Raw genomic sequence first — 25,511 nt, 5'->3', positions numbered from 1 at the left:
ATAGGACTGACTGATGTAGGGCTGTAGGACTGACTGATCTAGGACTGACTGATATAGGACCTACTGATGTAGGACTGTAGGACCTACTGATCTAGGACTGATTGATCTAGGACTGAATGATCTAAGACTGACTGATGTAGAACTGCAGGACTGACTGATCTAGGACAGACTGATGTAGGACTGTAGGACTGACTGATCTAGGACAGACTGATGTAGGACTGTAGGATGGACTGATCTAGGACCGACCACAAAGGAGGGGATCCTCACACATTGTGTGTAGGCTTGCCTGTGGTGATGTTTGGCACCGCATCTTAGTCTGCCACCTGCCTCCTGTTTTCGACTATGAGAGGAAGTGGTAGGATGGATGGAAATACACCCCATGTACCTGAATGCTTCACTGCAGCTCCATCTACTGGTGCAAGTCTGCATCACACAAAGGGAAATGTCAGTGATGCTGTTCATCTGATGTGTTTTGCATTTTTAATGACTCAAATGTCCATTAAAAAAACGGTCAAAACAGTAACAGACAACAGCAGTGTAACCTCCACCCCCCCCCCATACACTCTTGTTGCCTTTTCATTTCAACTGTTGGCATCATAACCCCCCCCCCTCCAAAAACAACAATGTTAACCCCCATTCTGTGTAGACGGCAGGCAAGGCTAGCATCAACACCTGCTGATACTAACCTGAATAACGGTTTCCTATGTGTGTCTTCTGTTGTCACGTCGTCCCTACTCCCTCACCCTCCCCCACCTCTCACCTCTTCTCCCCCATCTCTCCTGCCTGCCGTTCCTCTCGACACCACCTGTTCCTGGGACGCCACTTCACACACCACCCTGTCACCTGTGTGATCCGCCTGGGCCCCTCCACCTGCGACCCTGTGACCTCTGACCCCTCAGCAGTGAGAGGGCGACCGGCCTGTTCCCTGTGCACATCCTCTTCAGACACCACCACCTGACTACCGAGCTGTCTTCCTCGTGACCCCCCCCCCTCCCCCGTATCCGCTCCCTAGTCCACATTCATAAGGCCCTCTGTCTTGGCTGTCGTGGGTGTTAGCGGAGTCTCCGCCCCTCTAAACCCCCCCACAGTGACCCCACAGTCACAATATGCCTGGCCTCTCTTTGCCCTGTTTGAGTGTGTTTCTGTGTGGCTGGGAGGCTGTTGTCTGGGATCACTGCCAACTATAAGACTTTACTCTCTTTTTTTTCCTTCATTTCCTGGAAACCTTTCCTGTCTTTCCCAATGCTCTGTGTTCCTCTCCCTGTTCCTCTGGTGCCTGGTCCATCCCTGGATCCGGCCCGCAGGTCCTGGGGAACAGCAGTATTGAGCCTCTCCTGTTGGGCACCAGAGCTGCCAGTTTCTCCGGTCGCCTGCCCTCCTCCAGCTCCACCTCAGCTGTGTTTGCCCCGGGCCTGAGGAAGTATCCCCAGGAGGGGGCGCTGTCCTCCCTAACAGCATCCTCCAGCCAGGCCAAGGCCCTGCTGGCCAGCCTGTCAGCCTCCAGCCTGAGTGCCGAGGCCCTGCTCCTCTCCTCCACCTTCCGTCAGCACCGCCTCCTCCGCGAGCAGCAGCGCGCCTCCTCCCTGAACCTGCCCAATGGCCGCTCCTCCAGCTCAACAACCAACTCCTCTGCTGCCTCCTCCACCTCCACCTCCCCGACCACCCCCACCACCTCCTCCTCACCCTCCTCTCCCAGCCCGCTGACCTCCCTCACCCTCTCCTCCCTGGGGCTGAAGCCCGGCAGCCGCAGCCTACAGTTCTCTGGAACCAACAGCTACAAGGAGCGCAGCAAGACCACGCCCAAGACCATCTCCCCTAGCAACTCACAGTGAAGTAGAAAAGGGTGGAGGAGGAGGTAGAGGAGGAGGAGGAGGAAGAGGAGTGGGAGTAGGAGCACATTTAAAGTACCTATGTGTGCCAAAAGTAAAGTGGAAAGCCAGCCCACTGCCCCCCTCCCCATATGTACCCCTTCAATGCCAAGAGACAAAGGCAGCAAAACAGACCAGTGGGGAGTTTCTGTACTGGTCTTTCTGGGTTTTCTTTCAGAGTGTCACTGTGCTGCTCTCAATCCCAGTCCAGCAGCCAGAATCTTCAAATTTCTGGCGCAGATTTGAGGAGACAGCCTGGTTCCTCTCCTACTATGTAGTACTGCCAGTCCCCCAGACCCCCAGAGGGAGAGCTCACAGATGGGACTAAGCCCCCCATCCCACCACCTCCTGGAAAGGTCTGGACTGTTCTGTGCTGTTCTGTTCTAGTCTATTCTGAGAGACACTGCTATATGAACCACCAATCCATCGTTGCGCCCATTTGCCAAATTTTACTGAGTGGAACCTTAGTGGAGTAGATAATAATAATTAGACTGAGTTATATTATACCAAGTAGAGTTGCAATAATCAACCAGTACACTACAGTAGTCAAGTGTGTTCAGACCAGTGTCGGTCTTAATCAATCATCTGGCAGAATGTACTTCTGTGGGGGAAAAACACAAGATGAACATTGGTGGGTGTTTCCATTTCTTTTGTTAATGTGTCTTGATTTTTTGTAGTATTGCATCACCTGTGTAGAACCCTAAACTGGTGCTATAGTTCTGCCTGTCTGTACCCGCCCTGTAGAGAGTTCACGTTCATGAAACAGAAACGGCACTCCTGGAATGGCATCTTAACCCCAGTGTCTGATTCCATTAACCATCCTCTAAGAAATAGCACAGCAGGTTGGCAATAGAAGACCTTGGATATTGTCTTGGTTGGACCAGTGGGATCCTCTGATTCGGGACAACACACACCAACTCTGACCCATTATTGTGATATTACAGCGGACCACGACTGCAGTGACACAGAACGAATCAAAAGACCGTAATGATGTGGCGCAGGTAGACGTCAGGATGTATGACAATCAGGATGGGTACGTGGTTGCTGCCGAGTTCAGGGTCAGGGATTTTATCACCCCTCGGCCACCGTTCTTTTGCTCCCCACTCAACATACAACATGTGAACGTGTGCACAAACACACTGCAGTTGGACACACACGCGCACACTCTCCCACATGCAGATGGACACACACTCTCCCACATGCAGATGGACACACACTCTCCCACATGCAGATGGACACACACTCTCCCACATGCAGATGGACACACACGCTGTATGCTGAAAAGTGTGGTGTCCGGTTGTGTTTACTAGATGGCCTGTTTCTTCATTACATGACAGCCACTGATCACAAACAAACTAATGTGATTTGGTGAGGCAGTCTGTTGGGTGAAAGTATCGGTCCGCTAACAAGAAGGCTGCTCATTCGCCTTGGGGCAACAAATGAAATCACTTGTCATCGAGCCCTTAAGCAAAGCTGAATGAGAGCATCTGCTAAACGACGGAAATGTATTCAAGAGTTTAAAAAGCACATATCAGAGAGGAAACAAAGGGCACAAATCAGCACTCTTCTAAAAGGTACCATTGGTTTAAAACAGGTATCACAGCTCCTCTAGATCTATCTGCATGTCAAGCATCTCATTGATGTGTATTTTCAATATTGACTCTAGCTATAACCGCACAAGGTGTTTTTCAGAATCTCACACTTGGACAGCTGCTACTGGCTTGGCAGCTGCTTGTGCAACAGAAAGGTGGCCACTAGAAATGGCCTCTCTGCTCTGTGTTTCACAAAGCGTATTATAGGAAATGTGTTTTAAGCAACAGCTGCAGGGTAATGACTGTTCTCTAGATGGGTCTGATGTGGCAAGTCACCAGCTCCCCTCATCACGGCTGAATTATCAGCTTCAGAGTGTGACAAGGATAAAATAAACTCCCATCAAAGGTGTGTCATAGTCTTCCTGCTGTGAATCTAATGGCAGCAGCCACTCTGAAGTGTTCAGAGAGGCTTCACCAAGGCTGAGGGGGGTTGTTGTGGCTTTTAGTAGTCACAGACACAAGTTTTTTTCTTCAGTTGTTTGGCAGACAACTGTGCATGAAAGCGCATGAAATTGATTCCTCATGGCATTGAGAAGAGAACAATTACTAGTGCAAAGTGCAGGCAGCTTGAGGTGGTGAGATTTGGTTTTCATGTCTGAAGGCTAGCGTGACCTGGAAGTGTTTTGAATCATCTACTGAGACATTGCATGCTTAAAGGGCTGGGTAGAAGGGTTTGTCGGGATGTCACGGTTTGACACCCTTTTGTGGAAGCTATTCCTTTTTTCAGGTTGTTCTTTGTGCTGTCTTTGGGGTAGAGGTGTGTGTGTGTGTGTGTGTGTGTGTGTGTGTGTGTGTGTGTGTGTGTGTGTGTGTGTGTGTGTGTGTGTGTGTGTGAAACCATGCGTGAACAAACTGCAATGGTGCTGTATGTCTGATGTTATTGTATTGTATCATTAAGGTACAAAATGATGAATGTTGCAATTACCCGATTGAAGCCCCAGAGTGGACATAAACCCTCCGAGACCTTTTCATTTGAGACCCGCCAAAGGCTGTGATGATACCGGCCTATAGCAGCGCAGCTCGCGTGTGTCTTCACAGACGGATGGGCCTTGGTATGATAGCACAAATCCGATCAGTGGTTCTGACAACCCATTACTGCTTCGCACAGCAGGACAAAAGGGGAACAAATTGGCCAGCACACACCAGAGTGTCAGAGTGTGGCCGTGGCATTGCAACAAGCACACCCGCTGTCGGGGGGAAAACAGCAAGGTCACAGCACAGAGAGTTAGTAAAGCCTCACGCCGAGGCACCACCATAGACATGCCGGGCTCCAGCACCTGGTTTTACAAAGCCAAGCCAAATGGAAGAGATTCACTTACTCGTGCAGGCGTACACTCAAATGTATAACCCACAAGGTTAAATGATCCTATTTGCATCCAGCATGCTGATGGGGTAAAGAGAGAGAAAAGGAGGAATGTGTTCATACTTCGCAGATTTTAAACAAGGAAGTCCAAGTTGGAAACCCCAAGAGTCTGCCCTACAGTGCTTTTTTTGAATAACCGTAATGCTAGTGTTATTTGACTAGAGATTTCCGAGGTTTCCGAGATTTCTTGAATGACTTATTGGTAGTTGGGATGAGTAGGGACAGTGGATGGAGGATTCTCTCATAGTGAAGGCCCCTGGCAATCAGAAAGACATCATGCAAACTTGAAATGAAAAGTATGAGAATTATACATATATAAATATATCTTCGGTAAGATGTTTGTGTATGATATTACTATAATTGTGAAGAAAATTGTGAAATATAGTTCTAGATTAAATTATTATAATGTAAAATTTAAATCATCATCTTTTTCGGTTTTATATGAGTAGGCATTTTGTACAGATTTTCCTTTGTAATTCTTCTTCAAAAGATACTGTTTTTCACATCAGCAAATTATTTATTCATAAGCAGAACATTTTTATATTGATTTAAAAAATATTTATCAGGTATGTAATATACAATGGAGCTCATTTTTAATTCTCAGATATTTGTATTAGCTCTCTTTAGTTAACAGTTTAAAGTGTAAGTTTCCTATTGTTTTTTTTGTTGGGGTTTTTTTGGAGGGGGCTGAGAGCCCAAACTACTGATGTGCTGAGGAGGAAATGGCTGATCCGGTTTCTTCTAGCTAACATTCAATTTAAGGTAATGGAAGCTGTTCCTAGATCTGTTCTTAGGGGTTTTGCCTTTCTTTGGAGCTTCTGTTGGTGTTTTGAGTGATTGTAGTCTGTTGTTTATATAGAGCTCCTTGTCTCTGTACTCAACCTGATGTGTTCTTCACTCTGGGCTGACTCCTGTGATCTCAGAAGACAGGTGGGTGCGAGAGACAAAACCTTTACCTGACAACGCAACATGACCTTGCTGCTCTGATTGGTTGTTTTTTATTTGCTGTGAAATAACCCTTCACGAGAGAGGGTTCACACTGAAATAAAACCCCTGGTGGGAGGATGACAAAGAGTCAGTGTGAATAAGTTGTTTAAGTTTCAGTGGCTAGGTTTCCATCAAACTTTCGAAAGATTTCTGTCAGAAGATATAAAACCTGAAAAAGAATTATGCCACTGAATTTTCCCAACAGTGGCACATTTCCATTAAACAGACCTGTCGTGGATTAAAGCAGTGCATTATGTCATAGTACACATCAAAGCAGTTTTTTATTTGAAATATTCACCAACAAAATAGTCAGATTTTACCAAATATTCCCACTCTGGTCTTGGCACTCACAGATACAGTCCAGAGGTGCTGGTTTTCTGTCATTTTGTTGTTAAGCGGCAAAGCACCAGTCATCATGTTACCAGAGTAAAAGCCTCCATGCTATTTGGCCAGAAGAATCAGATTCAACATTTTTTAAACCCTGTAGAGTTCACCACAACATATTTTGCTTTTAATCTTATGAATTACTAGCCTTGGAGACACCCTCCTGTAGTCACCAGCTCACGTTTTGGTTTGCTACAGAGAGAAGGTGAGCTGGCAGGGTCAAGGTGGGTCGTTATAACACACCAAAGACCACCCAAATACTGGGTGTCTCAACAGAATATATATAAGTTGTTTTATCAGTATGTATGGATAAGGACATATCTACCGCCATTAGTCACTTAATTTATTTTACAAACATCTCACCTATTTACAAACATCTAATGTATTTAGTTTTTTTGACATTTGTAACGTTTATTGGATAACTTGACCTCTCTTATGCCACATTTCCCTTCCCTCACATGAAAAAAGTCTGATGGAGACCTGGTTACTGTGCACCAGATATTTTGGGATAGACATGGAATGTTAGTTTCTTCACCATAATTGTCTACTGCAAAGTTTGGTTATGTTAATAAATGAAAGCGCCGTATTATTTTACCAGATGTCTGTGATAAGTAAACTGTATGAGGTTTTTACCTGAATGTGTGGAGGGTCCAAAATCTTGGCATTGAGAAAAAAATCTATATGTAAATAGACAGTCAGTCCTAGAAAGTTAAACAAAATGTTACGTCCAATATAATGTTTCATTAATAAAAAGATGATGGATACAAAGGTATATTCTAAAACAATGCATGTATATTCTCAAGCAATCGCACGGTGCAGTTGAAAAATGTTGTCTACATGTTTTCTTAAAAAACTAGAGAGAGAGAAGAGAAGAAAGAAGTGTACCACTTTAAAGGTTTACAACAGTAGAGAATCTGACCTTTCTGTGACCCCGGCATGTTCAGTCTTACTGTGATCTGTGTGACGATGTGGTGACGATTGTTAAGAGTGGAGTGTATCTGAACGATTCGGAATGCTTGAACGCACCCTCACCAGAAAAACCCACCAATTATGGTCTCCCATTTGTAGAGTAGTGTGATATAATGAACAATACAGAACATAGATCTATATAAATATATATATACATATAAATGCCTACTGATAATGGAGAGGTGGATGCCATGATATTCTGTGAGATGTGATTTTTTTCTTTCCTGTGAGAAGACTGGCAGCTGAGCCTGCCTTCTTTTGTACATAGTTGCTGTGGTTCTGTGTGTAATAAAGTGCAGCTCTCTTGTACAGTCGAGGAGTCTGGGTTTTGCTTCATATTGGACAGTATGGTAGGTTTATCTCTTATAGTGTTAAACAGGTGAAAGAACCACTCTGAGGCAAGTAAGCTTTTGAGTCACGAATTTGGGTAAAGTTAAACAAAAGCTGGGCAGAATCTATGACATGCAGACACATTGGAACAAAGATGACAGACTGGAGCCAAGAAGGTTGATATTTATATCTCTTTATTTTTTTTTCTTAAAAGATTCACCCACAGGAAGGTGAGTAATACAATTAAAATCGAAATGTATGTATTTATTATGTTACACATTCATGACAGATGGCTCATACTCAGTGTTTTATTTACAGAGTAAATTCATACTGTTTTTCAAATGTGTCTCTGTAGGTCAAATCTGGCCTTCAGTGCTGGTGTGTATAAGGTGTCTGTACAGTAGCGGTAAACAGACACCAGTAAATCCACTTGACAGGGTACAGTAGCACCATGGTAGAAGTGTCATGGGGCTGCGTTTCTTCAGCTGTCTTGGCGCTGTGCTGGTCTCCGTCCGTCTGTGGCTCTGAATGGTGAGTTCCTCAGGTCTGACAGCAAGCACACAGACACAACCACAGTGTCAAACAATGTCATATTTACATCCACAGAAAGCGCTGGAAATGTCCTTTATAATGTCTTATAGCCCACCAATAAAGCGCTATGACAGCCGGGTTCATTGTGTTTCATTTATGTTCCCTCCAATGCTTTTCAGTAAAGAAACTTAGGAATTCGGTAAATCTCCTGAATAGTCGGGAGTTGTAATGGAATGAAACTCATCCCTGTCTGACTGGGACTAACTATATGAACTCCAAAGCCGTTCTTGAACACATGATGTTGAACTCAAAAACAGTTCTTAAACTTACAATGTTTTACGTCTTCTTAACTATGCTGTAATATATTGTTATACCTGTGATGCTTTACATCTTCTTAACTATGATGTAATATATTGTTATACCTGTGATGCTTTACATCTTGTTAACTATGACATAATATAATATTATACCTGTGATGCTTTACATCTTGTTAACTATGACATAATATATTGTTATAATTGTGAGGTTTTACAGCTTCTTAACTGTGACGTAATATATTGTTATAATTGTGAGGTTTTACAGCTTCTTAACTGTGACGTAACATAGTACAATGTTATAATGTACCTGAAAATGTACAGCCGCTGAACTATAATGTAATATATTGATACCTGTGATGATGTCCTCCAGTGCCCCGTCCTTCACCTGGGGCTTCACCTGCCTTTTCTTCAGCTCTGCTATCAGATCCATTTTGGGCATCATAGGCCCCATGGGAGACTAGCGGGAGTCAAAGGTTAAAGCTTATACTTTGACAGACATGTATTCTGCAGCACATTAGAACGGCCAGTCTGTTGCTGTGGCCCAGTCACAGGATTAGCTACAGATGTAGTGGTCTTGCCCCTGACTGTGCGTCATGTAGGGCCTGTCGTTCAGGTCAGGGTCATACCTTGCTTCCCGGGAGCTCTTTCTTCCTAGGGGACGGAGAGTCGGATTGGTTCTCACTGATCTGAGCCTCTAGTTTCTTCTTCTGTTCGTTGTCCTGCTCTGCTTGCTGTGTGGGATGCATACGTTTACATTTTTGTCATTTAGCCGACGCTCTATTCGAGAGAAACTTACACTAACTGCATACATTTAAAAATAGCTTGGTGAAACCACCACAGTTTAGTGGTAACTGCATTTTAATCAGTGAATAATTTATTTGTAAAAGTCAGTGCTGGAAAGAAGACCATACAAATAATAAACATAAAAAGAAAACAGACAATACACATGCATTCATATCAATACAAAATCCAACCAAGATAGACATGTGTATTTATAAATGAGCTACTTTGTAATCCTTTTCCTACGTTCTTCAAAGTCACCCTCATGTTGAGGTCACCACCTTACCTTATAGGCTTTTATGAAGCGGACGAACAAAGGGAAGAACATGGATGGTTGTGTTGTCTTGGGGTTTTCTCCAAAATATTCCACCACAGAGCCATATGCCTCCTAGTGAGGGAGAGGAGAAAGGAAGGGATGAAGAGGGGAGTTTCCACTCATCACCAGATAGGTGTGGAAGGATGTGTGTGAGGTGAAGGATGTCTATGTGGGAGGTAAAGGATGTATATTTGGAAGGTGAAATGTGAGTGAGGTGAAGAATGTGCATGTTTGAGGTAAAGGACGTGAGTGAGGTATGTATATGTATGAGGTAAAGGACGTGAGTGAGGTATGTATATGTATGAGGTAAAGGATGTGAGTGAGGTGAAGCATGTGTATGTTTGAGGTAAAGGACGTGAGGGAGGTGAAGGATGTGTATCTGGGAGGTGAAGGATGTGTATGAGGGGATGGATGTGTATCTGGGAGGTGAAGGATGTGTATTAGGGGATGGATGTGTATGTGGGAGGTAAAGGATGTGTGTGAGGTGAAGGATATGTGTGTTTGGGGTGTAGATGGGAATTCAAACCTGAGCTTTCTTGCTGTCTTTGATTAAAGAGTCCAGTTGTTCACTGTTGGTCTTGACAAACTCCTTCAGCACCACGTTGTCATCCTGGACTAGGAACTCTTTCTTGGCCACCTCCATTCCCCTCTCCAGAGATCGGATTTCCTGCAGAATACTGTCCAGAGACACTGAAACACACAGGTCATAAATATGGTCATACATTTTGGGTAAAATGCTTTTCTAAATGTTTGTAACAGTATGTGTGCGTGTGTGTGCAGGCATTGGTTGCATTAATGTACCGAGGCCAGCCTTGTCCACAAAGTGCAGCTCTGAGTGGAAGTTGTTCAGTTCAGGATATTTATCGTTAATGATGTTGGAGATGAAGTGCAGCAGAGACTGGGAGCGGTCTGTAGACTTGGTATCAAGCAGCTGACAGGACAGAGACAGGGAGAGGAAACACGGTTTCATATACTATTTCAGTCCATTTCTCTTTATCTTCCTGATGGTTTTATGAATATTGATAAGAGGAGTGGGTCTTCCCCAAGAGCAGTGAGGTGCTTTACCAAGTCCAGGCTCTGAAGCCGGAAGCCGTAGGCTGCACCTCTCTTACTGCTGTTCATGTAATTTCCAAAGGCCAGGATGATCTGTAGGGGACGGGACCGATACAGAATGCATGACACAGACAGCACACTTCACAGGCTTTCTGATTGGTGGATAGTGGTGACAGACAGGGATGCCCTCCACTCACCTCTAACATCTTTTTCAGCTTGGGTGAGGACTTTATGGACATAGATGCTGCAATTATGGAGTTCAGTTGCTGTAGGTGAGAGGAAAATATTACCATGATGCCAAAAGGCAATGTTCAATTTCAACTACAATTACTTTAATTCTGTGAGTAAAAATACTGATTCTGCTTTGAGGGTGGAATTCTAACAAGAAAAACATGTATGTCACTGTCATGCAATAGTGTCAGGTTACAATGCTTTCCTTACAGACTAACTGATCAACTAACAAACTAACTGATAGTGGAAGGACATACTGACCAGCTGATCAACTAACAAACTAACTGATAGTGGAAGGACATACTGACCAGCTGATCAACTAACAAACTAACTGACAGTTGAAGGACATACTGACCAGCTGATCAACTAACAAACTAACTGACAGTTGAAGGACATACTGACCAACTGATCAACTAACAAACTAACTGACAGTCGACGGACATACTGACCAGCTGATCAACTAACAAACTAACTGACAGTGGAAGGACATACTGACCAGCTGATCAACTAACAAACTAACGGACAGTCGACGGACATACTGACCAGCTGATCAACTAACAAACTAACTGACAGTGGAAGGACATACTGACCAGCTGATCAACTAACAAACTAACTGACAGTTGAAGGACATACTGACCAGCTGATCAACTAACAAACTAACTGACAGTTGAAGGACATACTGACCAACTGATCAACTAACAAACTAACTGACAGTCGACGGACATACTGACCAGCTGATCAACTAACAAACTAACTGACAGTTGAAGGACATACTGACCAACTGATCAACTAACAAACTAACTGACAGTTGAAGGACATACTGACCAGCTGATCAACTAACAAACTAACTGACAGTTGAAGGACATACTGACCAGCTGATCAACTAACAAACTAACTGACAGTTGAAGGACATACTGACCAACTGATCAACTAACAAACAAACTGACAGTCGACGGACATACTGACCAGCTGATCAACTAACAAACTAACTGACAGTTGAAGGACATACTGACCAGCTGATCAACTAACAAACTAACTGACAGTTGAAGGACGTACTGACCAGCTGATCAACTAACAAACTAACTGACAGTCGACGGACATACTGACCAGCTGATCAACTAACAAACTAACTGACAGTTGAAGGACATACTGACCAACTGATCAACTAACAAACTAACTGACAGTTGAAGGACATACTGACCAGCTGATCAACTAACAAACTAACTGACAGTTGAAGGACATACTGACCAGCTGATCAACTAACAAACTAACTGACAGTTGAAGGACATACTGACCAACTGATCAACTAACAAACAAACTGACAGTTGAAGGACGTACTGACCAGCTGATCAACTAACAAACTAACTGATAGTGGAAGGACATACTGACCAGCTGATCAACTAACAAACTAACTGATAGTGGAAGGACATACTGACCAGCTGATCAACTAACAAACTAACTGACAGTTGAAGGACATACTGACCAGCTGATCAACTAACAAACTAACTGACAGTGGAAGGACATACTGACCAGCTGATCAACTAACAAACTAACTGATAGTGGAAGGACATACTGACCAGCTGATCAACTAACAAACTAACTGACAGTTGAAGGACATACTGACCAGCTGATCAACTAACAAACTAACTGACAGTGGAAGGACATACTGACCAGCTGATCAACTAACAAACTAACTGATAGTGGAAGGACATACTGACCAACTGATCAACTAATAAACTAACTGATAGTGGAAGGACATACTGACCAGCTGATCAACTAACAAACTAACTGACAGTTGAAGGACATACTGACCAGCTGATCAACTAACAAACTAACTGACAGTTGAAGGACATACTGACCAACTGATCAACTAACAAACTAACTGACAGTCGACGGACATACTGACCAGCTGATCAACTAACAAACTAACTGACAGTGGAAGGACATACTGACCAGCTGATCAACTAACAAACTAACGGACAGTCGACGGACATACTGACCAGCTGATCAACTAACAAACTAACTGACAGTGGAAGGACATACTGACCAGCTGATCAACTAACAAACTAACTGACAGTTGAAGGACATACTGACCAACTGATCAACTAACAAACTAACTGACAGTGGAAGGACATACTGACCAGCTGATCAACTAACAAACTAACTGACAGTGAAAGGACATACTGACCAGCTGATCAACTAACAAACTAACTGACAGTGGAAGGACATACTGACCAGCTGATCAACTAACAAACTAACTGACAGTTGAAGGACATACTGACCAACTGATCAACTAACAAACTAACTGACAGTGGAAGGACATACTGACCAGCTGATCAACTAACAAACTAACTGACAGTGAAAGGACATACTGACCAACTGATCAACTAATAAACTAACTGATGGTGGAAGGACTGACCGGCTGCACACGTTTGACACTCTCTGGGAAGTTGCCCATGAAGGTGAGGGTGCTAATTCGCTGAGCCAAACGGGGGATTTTCCCAAAGCGCATCATGAAACGGTCCTCTTCAGACAGTTCATCCAGCGGACGGCCCTCCTTCTCATAGTTCTGGAGGAGCTTCAGCTCAAAGTCTGATGGGACGAAGCGCTCCAGCAGCTCCAGGAAGTCCAGCCCTAACGCATTCTGGTCATACCTGGAGATCAAAAGGAAAGGAGGAGAAGCCGAGAAGAAAGATGGCGACTATGAGAGTAAACGGTTGGTGAATTAAAAAAACTAAGGCACCACTGGACAAAAAAAAGAACTGAATCAGAAGCGAAAATACAGCGAAAGGGAAAGAGATGATAGACAGCTGAATGGGATGGATGGCCGTACGTCTCTATAGCTTTGCAGATGTCAGCGGGGCTTCTGCCTCCCTTGCGTAGCGTGATAGCCAGGTTCTTGGCCTTGTTGCCTTCGATCAGGCTGACTTTGCTAGGGACCTTTTGGGCCACCTTGACCTTCATAGTGGACAGGGCTGCCGGTGGGCCCTGGGCCTTGGTCTTAAACTGCTCCTCAAAAGCCTCCATGTTCAGCTCCTGAGAAAAACACAGGGGAAAGAGGGGAGAGAGGTAACGAGGAGTGAGGCGGAGAGAGTGGGAGTGTGGGGCTCAGAAGGAGGGAGGGAGAAGAGACACAACGAAGACCACCGTGTCAAGGTGTGTTGGTACCTTTAGGACCTGCTCATCGTCCAGCTCGTTGAACACTGTGCCCGTCACCTGGTTGGGCTTCAGCGCCTGCCAGTTGAGCAACGGCATCCGGAACTTAGTCTGGATGGGCTTCCTGCTTTTCCCTCCTGACAGACAGAGGGGAAATATTTTATGTATATGATGTAATATGTCTCACCTTGACATAGGCACTTATATCACCCCTCGGCATATTGGATACATGAAAATGTATGAGGTGTGATCTGATTCGCATGTACCTCCTCCCAACATAACCTCTCAAACTTTCATGTCTTCCCATGATTCCCGAGCAAACCTCTCTTCTGATTTTTCAGATATATCCTTCGGACTATCCATCTTTAAAGCAGATGAGTCTCCTTACCGGCTTGGCTGTCTCCGGCAGGTGGGCCTCCGGGTGGAGGTGGGGCTCCAGGTGGAGGTGGGGGTCCCGCTCCAGGTGGGGGAGGAGGTGGCGGTGGACCTCCCCCGGGGGGAGGGGGAGGAGGAGGGGGAGGTGGACCACCAGAGCCAGGCGGTGGAGGAGGAGGTGGCGGGGGTGGCGGGGGTGGCGGAGCAGGTCCACCGGGCCCCGGAGGTGGAGGCGGCGGAGGAGGAGGAACAGCAGAAGGTGTGGTGACAGCGGTGACCACCGGGCCAAGGTCTGCGGTTCCACCAGGGCGGGGCTGGGGCTCAGAGACCGGGGCAGCCACGTACTCCACGATGGTGATAGGGACCACCTGCAAGTCCAGGGCCCCAGAGGGGGTGCGTCCCAGGCGTACCAGGCCGCGCTCCTGCAACTCCTGCACTTTCAGTTCCAGCTCGGAGGAGGGCTGGCTCAGACGCTCTCGGTCCCTCTCCCTCTCCTGGTTCATCTCCCTCTCCCTCTCCCTCTGCTGCAGAGAACTGACCTGGGAACAGGAGACCCGGAGGCTATCCTGTCGGAGGGAGACATACATATATATATATATATATACACACACACATATATACATACATACATACATACATATATATATATATATATATATGTGTGTATGTATATTTTACACCATAAGGTCTGATCCATTATTTGTAAATAGTAGTTGTCACGGGTCGTGGTGCAGGGCGGACCTTGAGCAGCTCAGTCTCCTTGGTGGCCTGAAGAAGCTGTTTCTCCAGTTCAGCCATCCTCTCAGCATATTCATTCTCTATCTCCTGCAGCCTGGCACTCAGCTACAACAACAACAACAACAACACACTGGCTTGCAGTCACAGTTGCTCTCTGGACAGCTTAAGGTGTGTGACTTGAATGGCGTGTGCGGAGCAGCTACGTTTCTGACCTGCGTGTTGTGATCCTGCAGTTGGTCCACGTGCTCCATCACCCCGCCCTTGTTCTCGGCGTCCTCCAGCAGAGCCCCCACGTCAAACACGTTGTCCAGGTAGGCCTGGATCTGCACCTGGAGCTTCTCACTCTCCGTGAGTTTAAGGGTCTGACCGACGGACACACGTACGTTTGTCACGGTTATGGTGAGGGTTTCCCTTCAGTTCTAAGGAATCTGGTTGGTGGAATCGGTGCAAAGCCGTGCGAGAGATCAGCAGGCAGCTTACCTCCAGGTACTGGTCCAGCCCATGTTGAGTGAACTCATACTGCAGATGGACTCGGAAGTTCATATTCTCCACCGAATGGACCACAATGTTTATAAACTGCATGCAGGCCACCTGAAAAAGGACATTTGATCGTGAAACGTTGCCTTTTTTTCAACGATGTAAGTAACAACCAGTGAGTTCGAGTTGTTGTGTCCCGTCCACGTACCATGAAGTCAATGTTGCTGTCATCGTTGCTGAAGTACTCCATCAGCTTCTCAAAGCGGTTCTTCTCTCCACTCACCTATGGCAAAATGACAAAGACGTTCCTCATGCCAATTAAAGAGCAATGCACTTTTATGTGCAAGATGGGGAATGTTTCAATACTTTGGTGGGTGTGTTTGTATTAAAAGAAAGCTGATGTATGTGTGTTATAGAGCTCTCAACAAAACGATGTCTGTGTGTGTGTTTTTTCAGTACTCACCAACTTTATGTGTGTGAGTGTGTTCTAGAGTCCTCAGCAACATGATGTCTGTGTGTGTGTTTTCTAGAGTTCTCAACAACATGATGTCTGTGTGAGTGTGTTCTAGAGTTCTCAACAGCATGATGTCTGTGTGTGAGTGTGTTCTAGAGTTCTCAACAACATGATGTCTGTGAGTGAGTGTCTTCTAATGTGCTTGGTGTGTCAGCCATCAGAAGGAATGAATCAGATTTTTTACTGAGAAAACAGAAATGAGTAGGTAATGAGTAGGTTCATTGTTTCAAAGTGTGAGTGGGAAAATCCCTTCACCTCTTTGAAGTTGTCAAAGGCAGCAAGAATGATGTCATGACCCCCCCTCACAAGACAGACAGCCGCCAACAGCTCTAATACCAAGGCTCTGGTCCTAGAGATCAGGAATAAAATATTCAATTATACACACGCAACACACTCAAACACACAGACAGACACACACAGAGACACACCCTGGCGTCGTTACCTGGGGTTCCTGTTGTTGAGACTGAGAGTGATTTCATTTACACAGCGTGGGTGTGTCATCACTTGGTTGAAGCCAGACTGAAAAAGTGATATTCAGCTCTGTCATTTCATAATTTCACCCCCAAATATCACAGTCACACAAACACACCCAGTGTTAATGGGCTCCTATTCAGATTAAAACACACCTGGTAGTTCATGATCGCACGTAGACACATGATGCAAACATGGACGTCATCCCTCTGATTGGCCAATCGGGAGCTCTTTTGAGTCCTCCTGATATGGGTCAGAGAGGTGATCCTGCAGAGACATGAGAGGGGAAGAAAGACACGCTAGTCTCGCTTCGAGCAACAGAATTAGCAGAATGAACACGCCCTGTACGATGGCCCGAGGGGCAAAGGTATTGGTGTGGTCCTGGCGTTAGTGTAGTGGGACTGCTGTGCCGTGACTGAGGACGGTTCTTACCGTACGGTCAGGGCCCGGGCTGCTCTGGTCATGCCGTGGGAGGGGGAGTTACCCGCACTCTTATTAAGATCCTCGATGGACTTCTGCTCCGGCTTGCCTCTGTCAGATAGTGTGCTACCATTCTCAGCACTCTCCAGGTCAAACCTAGATACAGACATTCCCAAAGACACAAACAGGCACACATAATCAAACGTAGGGAACGTCATTTATTCGAAATATATTCATGTTTCCATTGTAATTTTCTCACATATCCAGTTATCTTCAGATGAATACAGTCAATGTCCCTCATCGTCACTGAAAACAGGGTTTCAGTGATGTTAAGAGGAGTCAGCCAGGAATACTCACGGGGCATCGCTCTGGGCATAGGACAGGTAGTCCACCAGGACGTCTAAACCCTGGTTCTCCTCACTGAGAAACTCCTGGGCCCATCTACATAGACAGACAGGGAGGAAACCCCACACTACTTTAAGTACTCCAGATGTATTGGTTTCCCCTGAGAAAATGAGTTCAAAGAAAAAGATATCCTCCAATCCAACTACAGACAAAAGACCATTTAAAAAGAGCTGAAAGGTCACTCACCCAATGTGATTGGTGCGGAGGGAGATCTCAAGCTCTCTCAGTACCTGAGTGGACTCCTGGACCCGCCTCTTGGACTGAAACCGGGCAAAAGAACCAGGTTTAAAAGAACGGAATTCCGATAAAGGCAAATGGGAGGGAGGGAAGTTGTCTGCTTACCCTATGGGAGAACTTTCCTTGGTCCTGGTAGAAGCTCTTGATTTTGGTCAGATAGGTAGAGGGAGGGTTCTTGACCTGGAAGCGCTCCTGGGCACACAGGCCAGAGTGAAAATGGGGGACAAGGGGTTAGTATGACTGGAAAGAAATGTGACACATGCACTTTGTGTAAAACACAACGAGCACCACCATCCTGCTGAGGGCGAACATACTGGGCCACAGCAACCCAGAAGGATTCAGTGTTGTGCATTAAAATGTTTGTACTCTGACCTACATTACAGATTGTAAGTAGGATACAGCCAAAAAAAAAATTATGCGTATTCATCTTTTTCATTGTCAACACAGTCTGTGTGTGTTTCAGTGTCACTCAGAAACAATCCTGTACAACGTACATAAACAGTAATGTTCTTACCTGATCACAGACAAGCTCCCACTTCTTGTCATTGTCATACTGACTCAACAGCTTCAATTTGTCAGGAGGCAAGTTCATGTTGCTCTGAGAATAAAAGAAGGTGCACTTCAAAACACAACACTAATAATAGTGGTCTTAAACTGCCACTGTTGTTGCATTTTGGGGTTTGTGGGATCATGTATTGAAATAATATTTTCACTTAAAAAAAAAAAAACTCTATACACCAATCATCTGCACATTGTCGTACATCGTCCTGTTCCTACCATGCGGTTAAGATGTGTTCACAAAACCACCAGACATCCTGAACAGAGGTGTAAATGAATGTTAACATCATCCTTCACCACAGAGATGACTCAATGTTTACATACAGTACTGGTAACTAAGGGATACCTTCTGCGAGCATATATCTACCATCGTCTGTTTGACCGAGTTGCTGCTTCACGTCAAGTGGATTTAACCTGGGTGATCCAAGAGCCATTCATCTCAAAAGAAAAACTGAGCCATGGAACCGTTCCATCCGGGAAAGGATGGCGTGTATTTCCAGACAAGCTGTTTCAACTCCTTCATGGCTATTGATCAACAGGATTGTGTCCACAGAGCTTGAGTTGTTGTCCGCAGAACTGTTAATAAAAGCTCTTTTTTTTTCAGTTTGTAATGGTATGAGTGATATTTATTCTGAGGTTGTCATAGGTGGAGTCAGAAGGGTGGGGACTTGGGTTACATGGTATAGATTTGACTGAATATTCTGAAGCATCAGGTTGTGGCTTCCTCTTCACACCCGTGCGGTCTGACATGTGTTGTCGGTTCTTGGGCACGTAGCTGTTGAAGGGTTTGGGTGGGGTAAGGGAGAGGCCGTGCTGGTTTTGGATGGAGGAAGCCTAGCAGCAGAAAGGTTAATAGAGAGGATGTACAGTTGTGCTCAAAAGACTGCATGCCCTTGGAGAATTGGTAATTATATGTACCGTTTTGTAAAGAAAACATGAGTGAGCGGTCGAAACATGCCTTTCATTTCTTATGGGATTCACATTCAACTGTAGGTCATAACAGAATGCCACAGTCATAAAATAAAACATGTCAAAAAATAAAAAAATGAACTGACCCCTGTTCAAAAGTTTGCATACCCTCAGATCTTAATATTGTGTATTGCCCCCTTTAGTATCAATGAAAGCGTGCCGTCTTTTGTAATAGTTTTCTATGAGGCCCTGAATTCTTGCAGGTGGTATAGATGCCCATTCGTCTTTGCAAAATGCCTCCAGGTCATGCAAGGTCTTTGGTCGTCTTGCATGAACCGCACGTTTGAGATCTCCCCAGATTGGCTCGATGATATTAAGGTCAGGAGACTGTTATGCCCACTCCAGAACCTTCACCTTTTTCTGCTGTAACTACTGGAGGGTCAACTTGGCCTAGTGCTTAGGGTCATTGTCCTGCTGGAAAGTTCAAGCGTGTCCCATGCGCAGCATTCGTGCCAAAGAATGCAAATTGTCTGCTAGTATTTTCTGATAACATGCTGCATTCATCTTGCCATCTATTTTCACAAGATTCCATGTGCCTTTAGAGCTCACACACCCCGAAAACATCAGTGAGCCAGCACCATGCTTCACAGTGGGGATGGTATTCTGTTCACTATAAGCCTTGTTGACCCCTCTACAAACATAGTGCTTATGGTTGTGACCATAAAGCTTTATTTTGATCTCATCACTCCAAATTACATTGTGCCAGAGGCTGTGAGGCGTGTCAAGTTGTTGTTGGGCATATTGTAACCAGGCTTTTTGTGGCATTGGCAGAGTAAAGGCTTTTTTTTTGCATCATCTTCCGCTTATCCGGGGCCGGGTCGCGGGGGCAGCAGTCTAAGCAGGGATGCCCAGACTTCCCTCTCCCCAGACACTTCCTCCAGCTCTTCCGGGGGGACACCGAGGCGTTCCCAGGCCAGCCGGGAGACATAGTCCCTCCAGCGTGTCCTAGGTCTTCCCCGGGGTCTCTTCCCGGTAAAGGCTTCTTTCTGGCAACTCAACCATGCAGCTCATTTGTGTTCAAGTATTGTTGTATTGTGCTCCTTGAAATAACCACACCATCTTTTTCCAGAGCAGCCTGTATGTCTCCTGAGGTTTCCTGGTGGTTTTTCTTGGTATCCCGAACTATTCTTCTGGCAGTTTTGGCTGAAATCTTTCTTGACCTTGGCTTGGTATCAAGAGATCCCTGAATATGGCTAGGTTGTTTTAATAAATCTGACATAAAACAGACAGTACAAATAACAACCACCCCAAAGAAACAGGGTCTCAGCAATAGTAATAATTGAGAATCTAATAACAGAGTATCTAATTATAGAGTATCTACATAAATGTGTGTATAGCGGGACTGTATTTACATGTGTCTGTATGGATGAGTGCTTGCAAACTAGGTGGTTAGAGAAGTGTTAAGTCAATTCTCAGCTTGCAGATAGAAACTGTCTCTCAGCATCTTAGTGTTGGACCGTATGCTTTGGCACAGTCCACGTCTCACCGACCCTTCTTGTTCCATGCGTGTTATGCCGCCAGTAAAGACACTTTTAGTGGAGAAGCGATGCTATTTAAAGAGGCCAGTGGGTTTTTGCCATGAAAACACTGGCGGCACTGATGGCCCGTTCAAAGTGGACCCACAGGAACCTTCTGGTCCAGGGTTCATTGCCATGGAAATGGCATCAGGTTGACAGTCTTGTGGAATTGTTCGTACACTCAGAGAGACAAGCTTGTGTGTGCGCATGGGTTGTACACACACATAGACTGACACACAATTATAACCAGAGTTAGGATGTATTTAGAGGCACTATTAACAACCCAAGGGGAAGTTCTGTTCTCAGGTTTCTACATACAGACACATTGTGGCTGACGGTCACCCTGACCTATAGATATTTTCTGACACTTCATTTGCTGATATCTACTTACTCACTGTTCCTGGGCTGGGTGGAATCCTTGACTGGATCATGATCATCGCTACGGACTGGATCATGGTCATTTTTAAATGTCTAGCATTTAGCAGACACTCCCATGCGGAGTGAGTTAGTTACACTGCATTTTCTTATTTCATATTCCCGTTGTCTTATTGAGAGAAAATTGGAATTCTCACATAAGGAGACAATTATTGTCCCACTGTGGATGCGCCATCGCCATCAAGGGCATTCACCATTTTATTGTAGCCAACTGAGTGGGACTTCTAACTTCATTTGCTGATCCCTCTTGTTGACACTGTCTCAGATGCCAAAATGGGAGCTTGACTGGGATGCTTAATCTATCAATGTGCAATTATAAAACAGCCTCACACTTATGTATGTATATAACCTGTGCCAAATCTTAATGAGTTCCCCATTCAGAACACGTCTTTTCCTCTTGCCAAAAGAGTCCATTATATCTGTACCATCTATTTCAAGCAGAAATTTCTTTCAGGTCTAACCCTCACACAAGTAATAATAAGTACTTAACGGAAGTTATGTAGCTGTCAGCGAAGTGAACACTAGAAAAAGTGTTAGGGCACCTCCCCACATTTCACAATCTATGTGGCTCGACCGTGTGTTTTCTATTCATTTGAATGTATTGACAGCTTCAGCTAGATAGACAATTTAAAAAAATGTAAAGCATTAAAGTCAATAGTCCATCCATTTAGCACTATGATAAGAACTTACCCTAACTAGTCTGGAGGCATTCGGACTGTGACACTTGTTTAGTTGTTTTGCCTCGGTACTCCAGCACAGTGGATTTGAATTAAAATAATGATTTGTATCCAGAAACCATGAGCCCTGTATGAATTACAGCCCTTTTCATGGACAGTCCCCCATAATAGGGGACGAAAAGTTATTGGACAAATGAAAGGAATCTTAGATAAAGTCATCATTGTTCACGGTTACAAATGCGTTGGATGCAGGCCTTGCCTTTAGTCTGTGGCCCTTTGTCATCACCAGACACTGAGTATCTTTCCTGTTGATTCGTTGTCAGGCCTGCACTGACACAATCACCCGTTCCTGTTTATTGTTTTCAGGCATTTTTACCTTCAAGTTTTGTCTTCACCAAGAGAATCGCATGCTCCTTGGATCCGGGGCATGTGATTTTGGACAGTCAAGAACAATCCACTTTTTAGCCCAGAAAAACCCTTTGGTTGCTTCACCAGTATGTTTCCAAACACCAGCAACTGACTCCAGATGCAAAGCCTAGAATCAAGACAGGACATTGACGTCTCTCTTGAGCTGCACTCATGATGCAGGCAAACACGTCAACCTAATAAGAGACAGTTGTGAAACCAATTTTTTTCTCACTTGGCCTCCTTAAATGGGGAAATGTACAAAACAAGCTTTTATTTCTAAAGGGATAATCTGATAGAGATGAAAATGCCTTCCAGTATTTACTTGAACCACACTGTTGTTGTTCCATTTAGAGTACAGAGCCAAAACAAGACAATTTGCTTCACTGTCCAAATATTTGTAAACTGAAGTGCATATACAGCCCCGGAAAAAATTAAGAGACCACTGCACCTTTTTCTTTCCTTTCCAAAAAAGTTTAAAAGGAAAGTTTTGAGTTAGGAACAGAAGCATTTTCGGTGGTCTTTAAACCCTTCTGTTCCTCACACAAAACCTTCCCTTTTCACAGGAAAGAAAAAGGAGCAGTGGTCTCTTAATTTTTCCCGGAGCTGTAGGTATATCATATATAATACATATTCTGTACACAAACAAATACAACTACTGGCACAAACAATCTTTAAATTAGAAGGCTGACCGTCACGTGGAATCACTCATATACTCACATTACAGTCAGGAAGACAACCCCTAATGTGTGCACGGGTTGTGCAGATGGTAGTCTTTGTATTCTGGTGAGGACCTGAACCCTAACACTGACCCAGACATCCATGTATTTCCCTAGTCTTGAACCTTAGCTTACCTTAACTTCAATATTCTAACTTTTTATGCCTAAATCAAACCTAGCTTAGTGGGGGCTTGACAAAAAAACCTTATGGGGAATCATTTGTCTAGTTTTACTATATTTCTGGGGACCACATTGAGGGAACATACAAAGCTGGTGTGTAACTCAATTTGGAGGATCTAATAACCACCCAAAGGGAAGTCCGGCCACCCTGAATTGTAATCTATATATAAATTATATTACATTTCATCACCTCTTCCCTTTAACAATGACTTTGCTGATAGCTTCAGTATTGTGTTTTTACTATTACTGGGTTGTGTGGTTGTCCCACCAGGCTGTTGAGATTGAGGTACTAGGATGTAAATCACCCAGGATTAAGAATTTTGGCTGAATGACAAAATACTAAACAAGTAAATATTAAAAAAAGCTTATACGAACAAATAATAATGAGTACATCATTTTTGTGCCTGTGTGAGTGTTAGACCTGGAAGGATTGTCTGTTTGAAATAGAAAGAGGAAATGTCGTAACCTTCTGTTAGAGCCGACTTGTAAAGAAGCACAAAGGTTTGACAAGAACGTCTTACGTTCAATAATAGCACATGAATAGACAGCAGGCATCCCTATATAGTTTCCATTGAGGAAACAGTGGACAAAACCACCAAGACAATTTCAGTTCTTCACGATTGGTTTATCCGTCCTGATAACTTGGCTGGACACAGCTTACCAACCGGCTGAACAGGAGGGATAAGCCACTGAATTTAGAAGTCCCACTCAGTTGACTACATTAAAATGGTGAACGCCTTCGATGGTGCTGGCTGAACTTAACCATTAGAGGCCTGACACTATCACTGTGGTGGTTGATAGTTAGGACACATCTACACTGGGAACCTAAGATTATCAAGGATCTTGAGATAGTGGTCCAAGATCCCTCCAAAACTTGCATGTCAAACTTGTGAGAAATAATTGTGTTCAAATAAAATTATGCGGCTCCTCTTTATGTTTGAGCCCAAAATATAACTATATATAAATATAAGGTGTTTGTTGTATGTTTTTTGCATTTACTTTTGCTCAATTTCATGAAGTGTGCCAATATTCCTTCAGTTGACAGTATCTGTTATTTTGGTTTATAGCTCACTAGAAGTCATTATACAACACAGCATATCATATTCTTTTTTTGTCCTTTTAGGGCCTTGTGTTCACCATCACATTCATCAGAACTGTATCTAAATATTTATTTTTCAAGTCGTTTCAGTACTCTTGATTGGCCAATATTTTCTACCGGTAGATGTAGATATAGACAATTCTTAAACAACAGTTGGGCCATTTTCTCACACAGCAGAGTTGAAAAGTAAGAGGGCAATAGACAAACAAAATAGCATGAAATGTTGAAATACAAAACATTGGCCTTCCTGCCTGTCTTGTGTCTTTTTGCAAGTGCATTGCTCAATCCAGCACAGGGCCATCATGATGTCTTCAATTCCTCTGTGAGATCATCTGAATACGGGCTAAGCAGAGAGGCCGATTTCAAAATATCTAAAAGAGGATGTGAGCTTTTGGATTAGATTGGGGCCAACAAAATGTCCGCTCTCTCTGACATTGTGTCTGGCTGTACTGAGAGAGAGAGAAATCTCTGTGTTGTTTTTCGTTTTTTTGGTCAGTGATGTCCTGTTACTTCAAATATTAGATATTAGCGCAATACAAACAATAGGTGTGTGATGCATCGAAATGTGCATATGATGTTGTCGGGGAAGAAATAAAATGACTACTGAAATGTGCCTGTACTTCTGCATGTTGACATTTAGGTTTTGTGCCTTCCCCCGTGTCCAGCCACTCACCAGAACCACGTTGAAGCGTTCTTCCAGTTCCTCCTCTGGGGGCATTGGCAGCTTAGGGGGAGCAGGCTGTTTCTTCTGCAGGGTCGGGGGGGGGTCACTAAGGCCCATTCCGGACCCCACGGAGGGCTTGGCCTCCCGGCCCTCTGACTGCTCCATGCCCCCCGCCGCATTCCCCATCACCAGCTTCAACAGGTACTCCAGGGGTTTAAAGTCAAAAACACTCCTTTAACTGGAAATGCTAGTTACCTAAGAACAGAGTGAAACTCCAACTCAGATGTCAAAAAAGTCCAATGTAGTGCCCAAAAAAAAGGCCACTTTCTGGAATCCTTGGTCCTTCAGCACTTCAGTGAGATCAGCCAGGCAGATCAATCAGACACTGGTCTATTTCATTTATCTTGACCCTAAAGAAAGGGTGTTTTGAGCAGCTTTCCCCATCTTGTATCTCCTCCACTCTCTTTCGATTTAAAGTAGGTGTTGATGTAAAATGCTGTTTTTACAATGAACCACTCAAAGTTTCTAGTGTGCTCAGAAACAGAACGATCAGGGGTGTGAGAGGAAGGAGAGGGGAGTTTGACAGCCGTTACAGCAGAGGCAGAAACCGCATAACCAGAAAAAGCAGAAGAGTAACTTCCTGTGTGTCAGAGAAGCAAAGTAAAAAGTGTGGAAGGTTTGAGAAAAAGTAGTTGCTTGCAGGTCAGAGAGGTGGCTGATACAAGGGGCTTAGGTGTTGGAGGTGATGTCCAAGAGAGTAAAGTAAATGGTATA

General features: G+C 44.4%; 2 protein-coding genes across 12 annotated transcripts in view; one reads left to right on the top strand and one right to left on the bottom strand.

The window, feature by feature from the left end:
* The window catches only part of si:ch211-278a6.1 (SRC kinase signaling inhibitor 1), a 136,564-nt gene extending 129,087 nt beyond the window's left edge, over positions 1-7,477 (top strand). For 10 of the 11 annotated variants that reach the window (XM_029123647.2, XM_029123646.2, XM_029123649.2 and 7 more), the window contains one exon: positions 1,305-7,477. In XM_029123647.2, the coding sequence (XP_028979480.2) occupies positions 1,305-1,832 (528 nt within the window). In that variant the 3' untranslated portion in view covers positions 1,833-7,477. Of the gene's footprint in view, positions 1-899 lie in introns of all 11 variants that reach the window. The other variant, XM_029123650.2, reaches the window with a different exon arrangement.
* A 202-nt stretch (positions 7,478-7,679) lies between these two features.
* fmnl1a (formin-like 1a) lies at positions 7,680-25,318 on the bottom strand. The gene is made up of 25 exons (XM_010874557.5): positions 24,747-25,318; positions 18,029-18,112; positions 17,620-17,706; positions 17,464-17,537; positions 17,230-17,313; positions 16,885-17,028; positions 16,608-16,719; positions 16,424-16,500; positions 16,237-16,330; positions 15,676-15,750; positions 15,471-15,581; positions 15,203-15,352; positions 14,994-15,095; positions 14,266-14,818; positions 13,890-14,014; positions 13,555-13,757; positions 13,141-13,375; positions 10,688-10,756; positions 10,503-10,583; positions 10,239-10,368; positions 9,964-10,127; positions 9,408-9,509; positions 8,968-9,072; positions 8,693-8,798; positions 7,680-8,039 (listed from the first exon to the last, which is right to left on the bottom strand). The coding sequence occupies exons 1-25, from the start codon at positions 24,921-24,923 to the stop codon at positions 7,975-7,977; spliced, it is 3,309 nt and encodes a 1,102-aa protein (XP_010872859.2). The 5' UTR covers positions 24,924-25,318; the 3' UTR covers positions 7,680-7,974.
* Between the last annotated feature and the right edge of the window lie 193 nt (positions 25,319-25,511).

Source organism: Esox lucius, chromosome 11 (assembly GCF_011004845.1).
Source record: "Esox lucius isolate fEsoLuc1 chromosome 11, fEsoLuc1.pri, whole genome shotgun sequence".
In the NCBI taxonomy this organism is placed as follows: domain Eukaryota; kingdom Metazoa; phylum Chordata; class Actinopteri; order Esociformes; family Esocidae; genus Esox; species Esox lucius.
This window is presented reverse-complemented; position numbering and strand designations above follow the sequence as displayed.